Consider the following 19,734-nt stretch of genomic DNA (forward strand, 5'->3'; position numbering starts at 1 on the left):
CCAACCTCGTCATGTCCGTTGTGTCCTGAGCAAGACACTTCACCCTTGCTCCTGATGGGTGCTGGTTAGCGCCTTGCATGGCAGCTCCCTCCATCAGTGTGTGAATGTGTGTGTGAATGGGTAAATGTGGAAGTAGTGTCAAAGCGCTTTGAGTACCTTGAAGGTAGAAAAGCGCTATACAAGTACAACCCATTTATCATTTATTTTGTTTTTATTTACGAATTACACATCGTGCCAACTTCACTGGCTTTGGGTTTTGTAGACAAATTAACAGTTTTTACTTGGATTAGCTCTTATGGGAGGAATATGTCTTAATAATGGTTATAATATTTGTTGATTTTGAATATGCATACAGTTATGATTAAAATACTGTACCTGATTGACAGCAGGAGGAATTTTGCAAAGATGAAGAAGTTTGTTCAACTGCATGATGTTGAAGTTGGAAACTCCAATGTTCTTAACTTTCGCTGAAGCCTGCAGTGCTTCCATGGCCTGCAGTATAATTAGGAACACAGCACAAACACATTAGTACAGATTAACTTAGTACATGCGGCGTGGCAACAACTTTAGGGTTCCGGGTTCGATCTCCGCTTCCGCCGTCCAAGTCACTGTCGTTGTGCTCTTGGGCAAGACACTTTACCCACCTGCTCCCAGTGCCACACACACTGGTTTAAATGTAACTTAGATCATTGGTTTCACAATGTAAAGCGCTTTGAATCACTAGAGAAAAGCGCTATATAAATGTAATTCACTTCACATTATTACATATTCGGACACATTACACTACATGACATAAGAGTACACATTACATTACATCTTACAATAAGGTAGGATTTTATGGATGCTGGTGAGAGATGAGATCGTTGATTGCAATTACAAAAAGGTTTACAAGCTTGTGGAATGAAACTTTGAACATTCCCTGACATTTTAGTAAGGATGACTAAAATATGGGCGAGTTTTCGAGAGTATAGAAAAAAAACTGTGGAGTGTTGTGATTAAACATGGCAATGTTAATCATTAACAAATGTTAATCATTAATATATGTTAGTCATTATTAAACATGAATCACTATTGAATGTCAGTCATTGTTAAATGTTAATAATCATTACAAGTGATCATCATCAAATACTAATCGTTATAAAAGTTAATCATTATTTAATTTTAACCATTATTAAATGTTAACCATTACTAAATGTCAATCATTATTAAACGTCAATCATTATTAAATGTTAATCATTACTAATCGTCAATCATTATTAAAGGTCAATCATTATTAAACGTCAATCATTATTAAACATCAATCATTATTAAACATCAATCATTATTAAATGTTAATCACTATAAAATGTTCATCATTATCGAACGTTAATCATTGTTAAATGTTAAACATTATTAAACATAAATCATTTTAAAATATAGATCATTTATAATTAATGATTAAACATTAAGCATCATCAAAGACTACTATGATGAGACATATATAAGGATCCAGGTTTCCCTCGCCCAGACGCGGGTCACCAGGGCCTCCCTCCAATGAGCACACCACCCATAGGAGGGGCTTTGTAAGCTGGCCGGCAGCCAAAGGCAGGTCCCTTGGCGGTCTGATCCTCAGCTGCAGAAGCTAGTGCTTGGGACGTGGAACATCACCTTGCTGGGGGGGGGGAAGGAGCATGAGCTGGTGTGCGAGGTGGAGAAGTTACGGCTAGATCTAGTTGGTCTCACCTCGACGCACATCAAGGGCTCTGGAACCAGTCTTCTCGAGAGGGGCTGGACTCTCTTTCAGTCGAGCGTTGCCAGCAGTGAGAGGCAACGAGCGGGGATGGCAATATTTGTTGCCCCACGGCTGAGAGCCTGTATGTTACAGTTTAACCCGGTGTACGAGAGGGTAGTTTCCCACCGCCTCCGGGTGGGTGGGTGGGGGGTTGGGGGGTTCGTGACTGTTGTTTGTGCTTACGCACCAAACTGTAGTTCAGAGTAGCCGCCCTTTTTGGAGTCTCCAGAGGCAGTACTGGAAAGTGCTGTCTCAGGTGATTCCCTTGTTCTACTGGGGGACTTCAATGCTCACGTTGGCAACAACAGTGAGACCTGGAGAGGTGTGATGGTGAGAAACGGCCGCCCTGATCTGAACCAAAGTGGTGTTTTGTTATGGGACTTTTGTGCTCTTCACAGATTGTCCATGACAAACACCATGTTCAAATATAAGGGTGTCCATATGTGCACTTGGCAACAGAACACCCTAAGCCATACTTGCCAACCCTCCCGGATTTTCCGGGAGACTCCCGAAATTCAGCGCCTCTCCCGAAAACCTCCCGGGACAAATTTTCTCCCGAAAATCTCCCGAAATTCAGGCGGAGCTGGAGGCCACGCCCCCTGCAGCTCCATGCGGACCTGAGTGACGTGTTGACAGCCTGTTCTCACGTCCGCTTTCCCACCATATAAACAGCTAATGATCGAGGGCGAGTTCTTGGTTTCTTATGTGTGTTTATTGTTAGGCAGTTTCATTAACGTCCTCCCAGCGCGGTAACAACACACAACAACAGCAGTCAAGTTTTCGTCCCCCGTAAAGCAGTTCGTCTGCCGTAAACAGCAATGTTGTGACACTTTTAAACAGGACAATACTGCCATCTACTGTACATGCATATGTGACCCACCCATAATGTGTCACATTTTTGTGTTGATTTATTTATTTTATTTTGTGGTTTGAATTCGTTTTTGGAGCTGTCATTACAGATTTATCAGTATTCACATTGGTCAGTAGGGGGCAGTAGGGCGTTTCTTCCCAATTAAATGCTATCACCTGCAGACCGGAAGTGTCTTGTCATTCTGATGAGCGCGACCAGTCTGTGAACAATTGAAACGTCCTGTGTGCTTTTTCCTCCTGTATAACAGGTTAGTTTTGGTGAATCAACTCACTGAATAATATCCATGTGATCTTTATAAGTTTAAGTACACATTCTGATGGTGGAGCCTAACTCTAAAGTGTTTGTGAGTTGTAGTTTGTATTTGTGAATGAATCCAGTGGACAGCTGCAGTAATCAATACAAAAAGGCGACGTGAGTGCGCAATGTTTATATAGGAACTTCTGATCCTAATTTAGACTCCCAAATTAGAGCTCCCGTTTTCTTATTGATTTTATAATGTATATTTGTATAATGTGTGTGTTCTGAAATAGTGACAGAGAATAGAACAAGGATGGACAATTCAACCCTTAACTCAACAATGAGTAGATGAGTGTTATGTGTGTGTAAATGTGTAAATAAATGAACACTGAAATTCAAGTATTTCTTTTATTTATTTATATATATATATATAAATAAAGAAATTGGAGGTCTCAAGGTTGGCAAGTATGCCCTATTTCGCAGTTCATGATCGACTTTATTGTTGTGTCATCGGATTTGTGGTCTCATGTTTTGGACACTCGGGTGAAGAGAGGGGCGGAGCTTTCAACCGATCACCACCTGGTGGTGAGTCAGCTCCGATGGTGGGGGAGGATGCCGGACAGACCTGGTAGGCCCAAACGCATAATGAGAGTTTGCTGGGAACGTCTGGCAGAGTCTACCGTCAGAGAGAGTTTGAATTTCCACCTCCTGAAGAACTTCGAACATGTTACAAGGGAGGCGCTGGACATTGAGTCCGAGTGGACCATGTTCTGTGCCTCTATTGTCGAGGCAGCTGATCAGAGCTGTGGCCCTAAGGTGGTTGGTGCCTGCTGTGGTGGTATTCCCAGAACCCACTGGTGGACACCAGTGGTAAGGGATACCGTCAGGCCAGTGGCGGGTGCTGGTCTCTCAAGGAGGGGAAGCTCAATTTTGGCCTACATCATAAAATGTGTTGGTTTATTTATACGTAAATTCTACTCTCTGTTCCTTTTTAAGAAAGTGATATGTGACCCTGTCGTACTAAGAAGGCGTCTTTTCCAGGGATTTGACAAGTGTCCTCTCAATGGCCAGCAGAGCTAGGCTACTTAAACGGCCTTGGCCCATGGTGTTGCGGGTGTAAGAATTCCATCTATCCATCCATTTTCTACCGCTTGTCCCTTTCGGGGTCACGGGGGGTGCTGGAGCCTATCTCAGCTGTATTTGGGCGGAAGGCGGGGTACACCCTGGACAAGTCACCACCTCATCGCAGGGCCAACACAGATAGACAGACAACATTCACACTCACATTCACACATTAGGGCCAATCTAGTGTTGCCAATCAACCTATCCCCAGGTGCATGTTTTTGGATTGAGCCGCTTTAAACAGGAGAAGCTACTCTCTACACCTGCAGATGTAGTTCCAATCGTTGCCACTAATGACAATAGTTTGTAAACCTGTGTGCATTATAAGTGTATGTTTGTTGTTAAAAACTAAATAAAAATAAACATTAAAATTATCTGCCATTAAATGCAGCTTGTTACCTTGTTAGCTCGCTAGCTCGCGAGCTGGCACTGGCGCGAGGCTAGTGCAACGTGCACTGTGAGTAAGACGGTGGAGGGGCTCAACAGCACCCGCTGCTCAGTAAGGACAGAAACTGCAGAGTGAAAGAAGTCAGTCTCCAAACTAAGATAAAACATGATCTGGGCAATGGATCATGATAGTTTCCCCCCTTAAGGACAGATTCCAGATGTCCCCAGAAAAACATTGTTTTACATTGTTGACATCAAATGTTGGCAAAGCCCACCTCTGTGTGTCGCCAAAATATACACAGCCTGTAGAAACGTGTGTACAGACGCTATGAAGTCGGCGTGAGGCAGCGCACATTTCTACGTCAACGTCAGTCTTGATACATCTCAATATTGCCGTGAAAAAGGGCGTATGCCAGGTTTTTGTGCGTAAGCAAGCTTGTTATATGATTATTATATGAAATATAATAATAATTATATAATACAATGTGGTAACATAAAATATATTAGAGAATGTGGCAATATGAAATATATTAGACAATGTAACAATATGAAATATAAAATAACAGAACTTAGCAAGGTACCTTACCCTCCATAACTCCACGTAGTCGACGTCAGAAGTTAAAATCGTTCCTTCATTCTTGAAGAAATCATCACTTGTTTTCTAAGGAGACAATGAATAACATTAATATTCATAACAACTTATCAATTAGTAAGCACATTAAAAAGCAACACAATGTTATTTATTTATTTTTATTTTTATGTTTGTGTGGCATTGTGCGGGTTTTGCTTCCTGTTGGGTGGTGTAGGTGCTGTGTCTCGTTTGTTTGGGAGGTGTTGCGTTTGTGCAGGTTTGGATTGGGGGAGGTGTTGATGTCTCTTGTTTGCGTGTTGGCGTTTGGGCTGACTGGCGAGCTGGCGCTAGCTGGTCTCCATGATCCTGTTGGCGTGTGGTTGTCGGTCGCGGTTTCACGATCGCTTTGATTTGATCGGGTGGTTCTGGTTTTCTGGTGGTTTTGCAGCCGCTGTTTCTGGTGCCATTTGTTTGTGGTGTGGGCGCCCGTGGCTGCTGGGTCTGGTGCGGGGGCGTGGCCGATGTTGTGATTTGTGGCAGCGTGTGCACGTGGTGGTTGTTGGGGCTGGCGAACTTGCCGGCTTTGTTCTCGTTTATTGTCGTGTTGGTTGGCTGTCGGGTGTCGGCCCGAACCTGCTCTTGCGCTCTGCCGCACCGCCCTTCACGCCCGATGTCGTGCTGTCGTGTGGGAGCGGGCTTGTCGTGGGTTGTCCCTGGGGGGAGGGGTAAATTGATCGGCTGGTTCTCGGTGGACGGTGGGTGCCGGGGCCTGATCGCTGCCCTGCCGGCCTGTGTATGGATTTGTTGGTTTATCTAGGTGCGTGTGCCCGTGTCTCTGTGTCTGTGTATGTACTGTATGTATGGATAGATGTAGGCATGTATGTGTATGTATGCATGTATATATGTATATATATATATATATATATATATATATATATATATATATATATATATATATATATATATATATATATATATATATATATATATATATATATATATATATATATATATGATAAATGGGTTGTACTTGTATAGCGCTTTTCTACCTTCAAGGTACTCAAAGCGCTTTGACACTACTTCCACATTTACCCATTCACACACACATTCACACACTGATGGAGGGAGCTGCCATGCAAGGCGCTAACCAGCACCCATCAGTAGCAAGGGTGAAGTGTCTTGCTCAGGACACAACGGACATGACGAGGTTGGCACTAGGTGGGGATTGAACCAGGGACCCTCGGGTTGCGCACGGCCACTCTTCCACTGCGCCATGCCGTCCCTATATATATATATATATATATATATATATATATATATATATATATATATATATGTATATGTATATTCATCCATTTTCTACTGCTTGTCCCTTTTGGGGTCGTGGGGGGTGCTAGAGCCTATCTCAGCTGCATATATATATATATATATATATATATATTTTTTTTTGTTAAATGTATTTATTTATTTTTTTATGCTTAATGGTTTGGTTCTTTGTCGAATGCCATTTGGAAAAAAAGGATAGCAAACAAGTTTATTAGCATCAACATTGTTTAATTTAGAACAAATAAACATGAGTATTAAACACAACAATGAGGCCTTAAAAGATCCTCAGCCTAAACACACGACCTTTTCTTGTATTTGTCTTTGACTGACGGAATTGTACTTGTGTTTCACCCCAAGCATGTACACTGTACATTTAGGAAAAATAATACTTTCTATTTGAAAAATGTCCAACATGTTACTTAACATTTTTGTCATTTGTTACATAATAATTTATGTTGTATTATGTTTATTACTACAGTAGAATATTTATTTTATTGTTATATTATACTTATTTCCAAAACAAAATATTTTTTCTGGCATCCCATCGAGGTGGTGGGTCTTTTAGGACCTCACTTTTGAGTTTGTATGCAGATGTTTTTTTTCTAAACCAAACAAAGTAAACTCGTTTGCTATCCTTATGTCAAATGAGAATCAATAAGAACCATTAAGTGGAATCGAAAGTAGTATCAAAATGGAATCATATTAATTTCCGTCTCCATCTGTGCATACATTGTACATATATAATGTACATATTTTGCACATACATTGTTCATACACATTGTACTGTACATACGGTGTACTGTACATAAATTGTAAATATATTGTACATACATTGTACACAGTGGATATTAAAAAGAGAGAAATAAACACTATATAGATAAACAATAAAGACTAACTTTGAGTCCAGCCGTGCACTGCAGCAGAAACAGGTCCAAGTAGTCCAGCTGCAGTTCTGTCAGTGATGTATTGAAGCACTTTGGGATGTCTTCAAGCGAACAACAAGTGCACTGCAAAGACAGACAGTCAACTTCCAATAACTTGACTTTTATTGGCTTGCTTTTATTTTGAAGACTGACTGAGGGAAAAAATACCAGAACAGGAAGAAGGACAAAAGACAGGAGTTTATTGACAGTGGAAGACATTTAGGTCAAGACATAAAACATAACTGAAAGTAAAAATAAGCCTCTAATTTTATATCGACAAAAGTGGTCGACCACGTATGTTGACCAGCAAAACATCCTTTATTATCTCATGTCTCTGAACAAAGTCACAAGAAAATGTGCAAGCAATGGAAAGTTTTGCTGATGTCAACAACCACTAATGTCGACATGAGTCAGTCAGTGCAAGGTATGTCGACTTAAATGTGTTCCAATGTACATACAACATTCACACTGATGAGAAAGACTGATTTTTTCCTTCATGCTCCATCTGAATTTAAATCCTATTACCGTATTATCCGGACCAAAGGGTGCACCGGATTATAAGGCGCACTGCCAATGAGCGGGTCTATTTTCATACAAAAGGCGCACTGGATTATAAGCCGCATTAAAGGGGTCATATTACGATATTTTTCTAAATTGAAAACACTTCCTTATATAACATGTGATGGTGGCCCTTTGGTCAAAATGTTGCATAGATGTTTTACAGATCATCTTCAAGTCACTTTCTGACAGTCGCTTCAGGATGCGCCGTTTTGTGGGTGGTCTTATTTACGTGGCTCACTTTCGACCGTGTCTTCTCCCCGTCATCTTTGTTGTAGGCCAATCGGAAGAGACATGAAATTGTTAGAGTTTTGAGACAAACCACGCCCCCGACCAAGATGGCGCCAGTATGTGCTTTGGCCTGCCGTCTCTCGCTGTCAGCTCTGTTCGTTTTTGTGTTGTTTGCGTCTATTTTCGTCTCTGTCAGCTCACTGCTTGTGTATGACCGCCAAACACTGTTGGATCTTTGCCCCTCTCCCACTGATATGATCAACTTCGACGTTGGTTTTTCGACGTCCCAGTCAGCTTTTTCACCTGGCCAGATTCCTGCCTTCCTTTCCCGCCCCCTGGCTCCTCTCCCCCGGCGGAAGCGTCTCCGGCGCCGCGGTAAACGTGGCGGCCAGCTGGTGAAAGTTAGGGCACTCCTAGCCCGGCTTCCCGTCGCTTCCCGAAGGAGGAATGGTGCGGTATCCGGTCTCCTCCTGCACCCACGCTCGCTCGATCCCATCGGCTCCTGGTTGGTTCCTATCGTTGGTTTGGAGGAAGAGGCTTGCCGCCGTCGCTCCTGCTGTCCCCGCCCCCGGAGGCGCGGGGTGGATTCCCGCCACCTGCGGGCTGTGTGTCGGGCCCCACCCGGATTAACTGCGGCCTTGGACGTGCTGGCCCCCGCCAGGTTCGGTCTTGTGAACGCAAGATCTTTGACAAACAAAACGTTTATCCTGAAGGATTTCTTCACTTCCCGCGGACTGGACTTCCTCTGTGTGACGGAGACATGGCTGAGAGCCGGTGAGTCCGCCCCTCTTAATGAACTTCTGCCTCCGGAGTGTTCCTACTTTAATTCCCCACGGCCGTCCGGTCGAAAAGGAGGAGGATTAGCAGTCGTTTTTAAAAATGACTTTAAATGCCGTCAGATCCGCCTGCAATCCTCCTTTTCAAGCTTCGAACTGTGTATGTTTGAACTGGGTCTTTCTGATGTCGTCCTGTGTGCCGTCATCTATCGACCACCCAAGTACCACAAAGACTTTATAACTGACTTTTCTGAATTTCTGGCTGAAATCCTGCCCAAATATGATCGTGTCCTTATTGTGGGTGATTTTAATATTCACACCTGCTGTCCAGGCGAGCCGCTTTCCAGGAGCTTCCTGAATATAATCGACTCATTTAACTTTGTACAGTCTGTGTGTGGTTCTACACATGAATGCGGGCATACACTCGATTTAGTGCTCTCGTATGGTTTGTGTGTTTTTAATTTGGACATTTGCGACGCTGTGTTCTCTGATCACATGCCGATCCTGTTTGATATTCCCACGCAATGTCCAGTTAAATTGACCCCGACGCTCTCGCATGTTTAATTCTTCGTCTCCTGCTCTGTTCTCCTCAATTTTTTCGACTCTTTGTGATGATAATTCTGCAGCCTCTGTATGTCTGAATACTGAAGAGTTGGTTTCTGGGTTCAACTCTATTTGTTTACAAACACTGGACACGATCACACCTTTCAAATGCCGCCGCTCTAAACAGCCCTGGTTGAATGACGTCACTCGGGCTGCCAGGCGCGTATGTAGAAGAGCAGAGAGAAAATGGAAAAAAGACAGGCTGCATGTGTCCTTTGCCATTTTTAAAGAAAGCCTGTTTTCCTTTCAGATGACTGTAAAAGCAGAAGTGAATATATATCTATCTCAGATTATATCTTCTAACTGTAACAACCCCAGAGTTCTGTTTAAAACTATTAACACTGTCATTGATGCTCCCAAATCTGTTGGTTTTGATGCTTCTTTTGAATTCTGTGAAAATTGTCTCAATTTTTTCACCGACAAAATTGTGTCAACTAGAGCCAGTTTATCTCAGCCTTCATATGACCCTTCTGTTCCTCTGCATTTCTCTTCTGTTTTCCATCAGTTTGAGCCGGTGTCCTTTTCTTTTTTAAGTGACACAGTTAGTCATATGAAGCCCTCTGGTTCTCCTGCAGATGCCCTCCCACCTCGCCTGTTTAAGGAGGTACTTGCTACTATTGGATCAAGTGTCCTTAACATTATCAATAGTAGCCTCTCTTCTGGAATAGTTCCAGTAGAGTTTAAACATGCAGTGGTACGACCTCTACTTAAAAAACCAAGCCTCGACCCCTCTCTCCTCTCTAACCTCAGACCTATCTCTAATCTTCCATACATTTCCAAAATATTAGAGAAGGTTGTCTACAGTCAGTTGTTGCCCTTCTTAGAGGATAATTGTATCACTGAGCTGTTCCAGTCCGGTTTTAAAGCCCTCCACAGCACAGAGTCAGCGCTTCTAAAAGTTTTTAACGATATCCTCCTGTCAACTGATTCTGGTAAATATGTTGTCCTGGTGCTTTTAGATTTGTCTGCTGCGTTCGACACCGTCGACCACATCACCTTAATCACTCGTCTTGAGAACTGTGTGGGCATTAAGGGCGCCGCCCTCAACTGGTTCCGGTCGTACCTAACCGACAGGAGTTTTTGTGTAAAAGTAGACAGTTTTATGTCTTCCACAGCTCCTTTACCACATGGGGTCCCCCAGGGCTAAATCCTTGCCCCAATTTTATTTGCGCTTTACCTTCTCCCCCTTGGTTCTATTTTTAGGAAGTACAGTATTGCATTTCATTTTTACGCCGATGATTGCCAGATTTATTTTCCCATGGCACAAAATAACACGGTTCAACGTCTTATTGACTGCCTGCACGACATCAAAGTCTGGCTTTCAGCTAACTTCCTGAGCCTAAATGAAGATAAAACAGAAGTTATGTTGTTCGGTCCAAGTCGCTCTCCCTCCCCCAACGTTGACCTCGGCACTCTGACCCCGTATCTCAGCGACTGTGTCACAAACCTGGGGGTAAAGTTCGACTCAGATTTTAAATTCGAAAAACAAATCAGCAGCGTCGTACAAAAAAGCTTTTATCAATTACGCCAAATAGCGAAAGTGAAACCGCTTCTATCAGGACATGATCTTGAGAAATTAATCCACGCCTTTATCTCGACTCGTCTTGACTACTGTAATGCCCTGTATGTAGGCATTAGCCAGGCCTCCCTCGCCCGCCTGCAGCTCGTGCAGAACTCTGCTGCTCGTCTGCTAACACAGACCCGCAGACGTGAGCACATCACCCCTATTTTAGTGTCCCTTCACTGGCTCCCTGTGCGTTATCGAATACATTTTAAACTCCTTTTATTTGTTTTTAAATGTCTAAACAACCTCGCGCCAACCTATCTCTCAGACCTCCTTCAGCCTTACTGCCCCACCCGATCCTTAAGATCAGCCGATCAGCTGCTACTGACGGTCCCTGACACAAGGCTGAAGCTTAGAGGTGACAGAGCTTTCGCCGTTGCTGCTCCCAAGCTTTGGAACGACCTACCCCTGAGTGTTAGACAAGCCTCCTCTCTTCCTGTTTTTAAATCTCTCTTAAAAACATACTTTTATTCCATGGCTTTTAACACTGAGTGATATCCATCCTGCAATGGCGCCCCATAATACACCTGCTGTGAACCTGTTTTTATGTTTTTATGTTTTTATTTATTCTATTTTTTTTTTATCGTGTTCTGTTTGTGTTGTGTTGTGTTTGCTCGGTACTCGTTTTATCTTTTAACCTGTCCATTGTACAGCACTTTGGCTACCCCTGTGGTAAATTTTAAATGTGCTTTATAAATAAAGTTGATTTGATTTGATTTGATTTAGCTGTGTAGCGTGTAAGGACGGGAGTGGAAGAAGTGTCAAAAGATAGAGTTAGCTGTTTTAATGACATTTAGACTTTACTTAAAGGCCTACTGAAACCCACTACTACCGACCACGCAGTCTGATAGTTTATATATCAATGATGAAATCTTAATATTACAACACATGCCAATACGGCCGGGTTAGCTTACTAAGGTGCAATTTTAAATTTTGCGCGAAATATCCTGCTGAAAACGTCTCAGTATGATGACGCCTGCGCGTGACGTCACGGATTGTAGAGGACATTTTGGGACAGTATGGTGGCCAGCTATTAAGTCGTCTGTTTTCATCGCAAAATTCCACAGTATTCTGGACATCTGTGTTGGTGAATCTTTTGCAATTTGTTCAATGAACAATGGAGACAGCAAAGAAGAAAGCTGTAGGTGGAAGCGGTGTATTGCGGCAGGTGTTGTGCTGGATAACGCACCCCCGCCGTAGAATGCACCCCCTGACTGTTTTGACGGATAACACAGCCGGTGTTTCATTGTTTACATTCCCGAAAGATGACAGTCAAGCTTTACCATTGGCCTGTGGAGAACTGGGACAACAGAGACTCTTACCAAGAGGACTTTGAGTTGGATAGGCAGACACGGTGCCGTGAGTACGCATGCAGCTGTGGCTTCCAAACATTTGATCGCTTGCCCGTACGTGCGTGCCGCTATGTGCATGTCACGTACGTAACTTTGGGGACTTTGGGGAAATATATGTGCTGTATGAACTTTAGGGAGGTGAACGGTACTTTGGGCTGTGGGATTGAGTGTGTTGTGCAGGTGTTTGAGTTGTATTGGCGGGTTATATGGACGGGAGGGGGGAGATGTTTGTTATGCAGTATTAATTTGTGGCATATTAAATATAAGCCTGGTTGTGTTGTGGCTAATAGAGTATATATATGTCTTGTGTTTATTTACTGTTTTAGTCATTCCCAGCTGAATATCAGGTCCCACCCGCCTCTCACAGCATCTTCCCTATCTGAATCGCTCCCACTGCCCTCTAGTCCTTCACTCTCACTTTCCTCATCCACAAATCTTTCATCCTCGCTCAAATTAATGGGGAAATCGTCGCTTTCTTGGTCCGAATCGCTCTCGCTGCTGGTGGCCATGATTTTAAACAATGGGCAGATGTGAGGAGCTCCACAACCTGTGACGTCACGCGCATATCGTCTGCTACTTCCGGTACAGGCAAGGCTTTTTTATCAGCGACCAAAAGTTGCAAACTTTATCGTCGATGTTCTCTACTAAATGCTTTCAGCAAAAATATGGCAATATCGCGAAATGATCAAGTATGACACATAGAATGGACCTGCTATCCCCGTTTAAATAAGAAAATCACATTTCAGTAGGCCTTTAAATCAATACCAGAGCTGCATCTCCTTATCCATGGCTCACGCCGGAAATGTGTCCCGTGAAAAAACGTCCGACCGGAACTCCCTCACTCTCTAATAACTAAAGTTCCGTGGGTGTATAATGTAAACTCACCACACCGGTAGTTTTTAGCGCTTCCATAGCGAGTCTACTGACAGATATAAGTTAGAAATAGGGATGTCCGATAATATCGGACCGCCGATATTATCGGCCGATAAATGCTTTAAAAAGTAATATCGGAAATTATCGGTATCGGTTCCAAGATTATCTGTATTGGTTTCCAAAAGTAACATTTGTGACTTTCTAAAACATTGCTGTGTACACGGACGCAGGAAGATGTACAGAGCGCCAATTAATCCTTGAAGGCGCTGTCTTTGCGTACTGGCCCAGTCACATAGTATCTACGGCTTGACACACACGCACTGGCGAAGCATACTTGATCAACAACCATACAGGTCACACTGAGGGTGGCCGTATAAACAACTTTAACACTGTTACAAATATGCGCCACACTGTGAACCCACACCAAACAAGAATGACAAACACATTTCGGGAGAACATCCGCACCGTAACACAACATAAACACAACAGAAAAAATACCCAAAACCCCTTGCAGATGCTTGTTTTCATTCAGAAAAATCTACCTCTCACACGTGATGACAAGGAGAAAAATAATTAGCCCACTCTTTGAGCTTCATCTGTTGCACAAATAGACTAATAGTCTGGACTGAGTGAAGCTGTTTTATTTATGTTTTGTGCCTTTTTTCCCCATGCACTTTAAAGGATGGCTGTGTTTTCTACTAGTCTAGACTGAAGCAGTTTTGTTAATGTTCATGCACTTTAAAGGAGGGCTGTGTTATCTACTAGTCTAGACTGAAGCAGTTTTTTATTTTTGTGCCTTTCTTGTTTTTATTTGCACATTTTTGTCACTCATACGAATACATTAAGAACTGGGCAGATTGAGCCCAGTTTATAGTATACTTTGGACTGAAGCTGTGTGCCTTCATTGTTTTTGTAGATGTTGTTTTGAGGCATGTTTAAAAAAAAAATGCACCTTGTGAAAGTCAAAGTACAGTGTTTCCCATAGTTGTAGTGGGTATCAGGATTATTTCAGGGAGAGCATGTCCCATATTCCAAGCTGCTGTTTTGAGCCATGTTAAAAAAATAATGCACTTTGTGACTTCAATAATAAATATGGCAGTGCCATGTTGGCACTTTTTTCCATAACTTGAGTTGATTTATTTTGGAAAACCTTGTTACATTGTTTAATACATCCAGCATAAAATTAGGCATAATAATGTGTTAATTCCACGACTATATATGTCGGTATCGGTTGATATCGGTATCGGTAATTAAGAGTTGGACAATATCGGAATATCGGATATCGGCAAAAAAGCCATTATCAGACATCCCTAGTTAGAACTGTACGCTACTTTGTATTAGAAATGGAAACAGCGGAGGATGAAAGTCCCATAACAAGAAGATAAAGAAAAAGAAGAAGCTTATCGACAACGGTGTCACCACGGACTACAAAGGTGGACGCGCACAAATTTTCAGGACTTATGCAGATCCCAAATACACATCAGCAGGTACCATAAGGTAAGAAAAGTTGGTTTTGCATAATATTGCGAAACAAAACGCCCAATAAAATGCCTGGTAATAAGGTGCCTTTTTGCGGTCCTTATACACACACCATACTAATACTCGTATGTAGAAGAGTACGTCTGACTACTGTAGCCGTAACGCGCCGACAATCCATCAAATGGTGTGGCTTCATAGCTTTTTGAGTGCCGTGTGTAATGTTCTATATTCTCAATGGAACATTTAAAGTTTTGGTGTTGTTTACTGGCGTCATATTGCAGTCTGCACGTATTTCTTATGTGTGATTTCCATCTACTGGTTACACTTATCGTTACACCATGTACCAAATAAAATAGAGGTTGGTAAGCACAACCAAAATTATTAGGCGCACCGGGTTATAAAGCGCACTGTCGATTTTTAAGAAAATTAAAGTATTTTAAGTGGCCTTATAGTCCGAAAAATACGGTAAGAACCTGATATTAATGAATAAACACACTAATAGAGAAAGTATGCCTTGCCCCTACCCGACACTTCATATTCCCCCTTCATGCCACCCCGACACCTCTTGTTATTGTTTACTCCACCACCTACCTTGCTGACAATGAACATGTCTTGGCGTCTGATGATGCCCTGCTGCATCTTTGAGTGCAGAGCCTTGCCAATGTCCACTTGGTTGCCATAGCAGCAGGCCGTGTCGATGTGGCGGTATCCAGCAGCGATGGCAGCCTCTACTGCATACTGGACCGACGTCCAGGGAAGATGGGAGGGCTGTACACACGCAATTATTACGATAATGACACAGTAAATAGTGTTATGTATTTATGTATTTTTTTTCTCAGTTATGTATTTATTTTGTTTCAATTGTCACCTGCAATCTAACTTGTCAGAATACAGGAAAATCTACTTTAATTCAATAAGAAGACAAAATTATGATAATCCATCCATCCATCCATTTTCTACCGCTTATCCCTTTCGGGGTCACGGGGGGTGCTGGAGCCTATCTCAGCTGCATTCGGGCGACCTCATCACAGGGTCTATGATAATCTAGCTATGTTGTATATTTGTTTATACAATGATAATATATATAATGACAATCTAATGATATAATGAATCAGACAGAAAAATTGTATGATAGAAAAAATGCCTGCAATATACGGATTTATTAAATTTTATTTATGTATCAACAGGAGTTATGTGAAGGCACTTTATGGGCCAGTTATAAAAGTTCTTCATACTGAAGTTAATTAATTAACTCATATTTTGTTCTACATATGGTGAATGTTTATATTCAACTTGGAGAAAGCGAACCACCAGATTTAAGTAATATTGGTTAAGCCCATAATAAATTAAGGAGCCTTAGTTGGACATTCGTATGTGGACTGCGTTAACTCTCTAACAAGAAGAGGTAATACATTCAGACTTTGGAATGCAAAAGTGATAGCTCTATCCTAAAGGACAGACTCCATGTTTATCTTAAACGTCAACCTACAAGTTATGGTATACATCTGTCTTCCCAGTCACTTACACACAATCATCTCCTTACATGGTCAAGTTGTACTCTCCTGAATTAACACACCCACACAGAGTGGTTCGGCTCCTCCAAGTTAGGAGCGCCTCATTTTTTGATTTGACCTCCTCCAGGTACTGCAATCCTGTATAATGACGCTCGCTTGTAATAAAGAAACTTTTGGTTCGGTAAAGCGTCTTCGACGTCTCTTTTGATCCAGCCGCACTGTCCTGTCACCCTTTGTCCGGACAAGGATGACAAGACCAGAAATACACATAAATAAATAATAAATGGGTTGTACTTGTATAGCGCTTTTCTACCTTCAAGGTACTCAAAGCGCTTTGACACTACTTCCACATTTACCCATTCACACACACATTCACACACTGATGGAGGGAGCTGCCATGCAAGGCGCTAACCAGCACCCATCAGGAGCAAGGGTGAAGTGTCTTGCTCAGGACACACATCAATACCTTAAAGACAACTAACATAAACCCAAATGAGCAAGCACTTGGTGACGGAGGCAAGGAAAAAGTCCCCATAGGGGATATATCTAAAATAGAATCTATGCTCCGTGGGGCGGCTCTGTATCAACTGTTGTGTTGAGATAGAGACAGAGTACAGGGACAGAGGGTAGCTAGAGATAGAGAGACAGATAATAGATAGAAATAGCGAGACAGGGATAGAAAGACAGAGAGTAGCTTCAGATAGAGAGATAGAGGGTAGATAGAGAGGCAGAGTAAGGGGACAAGGGTAGATTGAGATAGAGAGACATAGGGTAGATAGAGAGACACAGGGAATATAGAGATAGCGGGACAGAGGTTAGCTAGGTATAGAGCCAGAGTAGAGTGCAGTGATATGCAGTAACAAGCTATATGTAGCTAAGCTTTGTAGCTGAACTTAATTTTCCAATAGCTTGGCACACTTCTTTAACAAGTAGCTTTTCCTGTAGCTTAGCTTCTTTTAGATACATGTAGCGAGTTAGCGAGACGTTCAACACAAATTTAAGAACACACTTTTGAGTGAGTTGAGTTCATGGAAAGTTTTACTGCGCATAACAATTACCAACTGTACCCAAACAACACATAAGTCGTTGTGTTTTTATGTCAAGATTTAGATGGATGCTGTTTATTTTTTTACTATTGCCAGAGAAAATGAATCACATTATAGGGGTGGACCAAAGAAAAGGCAAACTAAATAAATTCATACAGTGGGTTGCGGGTTGTAGGGTGTCCCCAACTAAATGACAGATGGTTAATAGTAATGGACCCCTATTGGGTCCATTTGTACACTCTCAGTTACATTAACATTGATATTATAGATGTGGGCCCATGTATAGAAATGCCGTTAAATGTAGCTTTGATGATAGCAACCTACTTTTGCAATGTAGATTGAAGTGTAGCTTGCTACAGTACTCTGGGGATAGCTTCACCCTGTAGTTTAGCTACATTTAATCGAGAGTAACTTGTAGCTTAGCTTACTACATTTTCCAAGTAGCTTTCCCATCACTGGTAGAGTGACAGAGGTTAGCTAGAGATAGAGAGACATAGTAGAGGGAGAGAGGGCAGCTAGAGATAGAGAGACGTAGTACAGATACAGAGTAGAGAGGCAGAGGCGAGACATAAAGACAGAGAGTAGATAGCGATAGAGAGACAAAGGGTAGATAGAAATGGAGAGACAGAGTAGAAAGCCAGATGGTAGCTCGCGATAGAGAGACAGAGTAGAGAGACAGAGGGTGAGATAGAGAGAGGAAGTAGGACAGAAGGTTTTGCCGACTGAGAGTCAATAATCACACTAACAATATCAACAACAATATTAGTGACAAACAACAATTGACACTCATGCTGATGTTAAGATTGATAACTGTTCATATCTTGATGTTTTATTAATGTCAACATTTTAATTTTAGATCTTTAGTTCAGCTGTATTTCATTGTTGTTGTAATTATTATTTCTTTGTGCTTTAATTTGACAATTTGGAATCTTTCATATGTATTATTTTTTCTTGTCTGTATCTCGGATGACTCATGTTTCTTCCTTTCAGTTTCTCATTCATTCATGTATGTATTAATGTTTGGGTGTGATAATTTCTTTTTTTAATTAATTAATTTTTGTGTGTGATCATTTCTGCCATGCTCTAAAAACTTTCACATTGTTTGATTTCACAAAATAATTTCATTTGCCCCTGTGATGTAAGAGCTGCTTTCAAAGTCACTTGCTTCTTGTTTCCAACTGTCAAATGTCAAAATAAAAGTAGTAAATGTAATCTTCCTTCGCTTCCTTGTTTTCATGATTAATTATCTAGTTATTGTATTTCTAGAGATCTTGTTTTTTCATAAATCTTTCTGCCAACTCATCAATCGTCTGTTGTCATTGTACTGTAACTTGTCTGCGTTTCGTTTGAGATGCCAAACAGGTGTTAGGTGAGGATGTACAGTATGTGAGTTTTTTAGGCAACATGTCAACTTTCATTACTCCAGTACTTTCTGTTATTATTGGGACTTAAAACCAGCCAACAGTTTGACAACAACGAACCACTAATCATTATTGAAAGGAAAATACCATTATTGATATTCTCTGAAAAATGCCCAAGAAAGAGTAACCTGAACAACTGTAAACTTTATGAGTGTAAAGTATTTTACCTTCCATGTCCGCAAACCTAAAAGTGGCATTTTAGAACCATCGTTCAGCTTGATGGCCCGAGCCACTTGCTTTTCATCCATGTAGTCAATTTATTGAGCTGACACTTGAATCAACAGGTTGTCTTCCGTGTTTCTCGATGCTTCCTCTTTCACTCCATATATTGGGCAACTCTGCAACTGACTGGTTAATCATTTCACAACACATTAAAACCATCAAGCACATGTGACATGGTGGTTCAAAGGTTGCTTTTTACTTCCGATGCACACACACACACACACACACACACTCACACACATTCGCGCACACACGCATACACTCACACTCACGAGTGTTGTGATACTTCCCCAAATTATTTGTTCTCAACAGTCCTTTGTATTTTTGTTTCATCGTTGCAATTTGACACAAAAAGCAGTGATGTTATTTCTTATAGGTCCCCTGCAGAGAATAGTAAGAATCGGAGGTCTTGTCATTCCGACCCGAAAGCAGAGCTGAGCAGACCCATGATTACTGGTGTTCTGTCGAATTTAGCAGCTTCCTTGAAAAAAAGCCACCAGATGCGTAATTCGACAGAGGGGTCTATTGAATTACTCAGCCAAGTAAAAAAAAAAATGCAACTTTAAGTTTTGGAACGCTGATTTGGATATCAAATAACCCTGCCACTGTAGAATTACTGTACATTTATTACCTTATTCAATGAGGTTATGTTTTCGCCAGGTTTAATTGTTTGTTTGTTTGTTAGCAACATAAATACATTTCTAAATGCCGATTTGGATATCAAATAATGCTCCCATTGTAAAATTGCAATTGTTACCTCTGCACATGAGTTTTATTTTTTCGCCAGGTTTGTTTGTCTGTTATTAGTGAGGCGAATTATACCATATACCATTTACTTATATTATTGTGAGCTAGCATGTGTTTGTATTTGGTCACAGAAACCTTTA

The 19,734-nt window shown here is 41.6% G+C and overlaps 1 protein-coding gene across 1 annotated transcript in view; it reads right to left on the bottom strand.

Annotated features, from left to right (window-relative positions):
• The window catches only part of LOC133617642 (aldo-keto reductase family 1 member B1), a 30,948-nt gene extending 12,009 nt beyond the window's left edge, over nt 1-18,939 (bottom strand). The window contains exons 1-5 of the mRNA XM_061977736.2: nt 18,793-18,939; nt 15,236-15,412; nt 7,182-7,292; nt 4,975-5,049; nt 376-492 (exon numbers count right to left, since the gene is read on the bottom strand). Coding sequence (XP_061833720.1) covers nt 376-492; nt 4,975-5,049; nt 7,182-7,292; nt 15,236-15,412; nt 18,793-18,873 — 561 coding nt within the window. The 5' untranslated portion in view covers nt 18,874-18,939. The remainder of the gene's footprint in view (nt 1-375; nt 493-4,974; nt 5,050-7,181; nt 7,293-15,235; nt 15,413-18,792) is intronic.
• Nucleotides 18,940-19,734: the final 795 nt, after the last annotated feature.

Source organism: Nerophis lumbriciformis, linkage group LG18 (genome assembly GCF_033978685.3).
Source record: "Nerophis lumbriciformis linkage group LG18, RoL_Nlum_v2.1, whole genome shotgun sequence".
NCBI classification, from domain to species: domain Eukaryota; kingdom Metazoa; phylum Chordata; class Actinopteri; order Syngnathiformes; family Syngnathidae; genus Nerophis; species Nerophis lumbriciformis.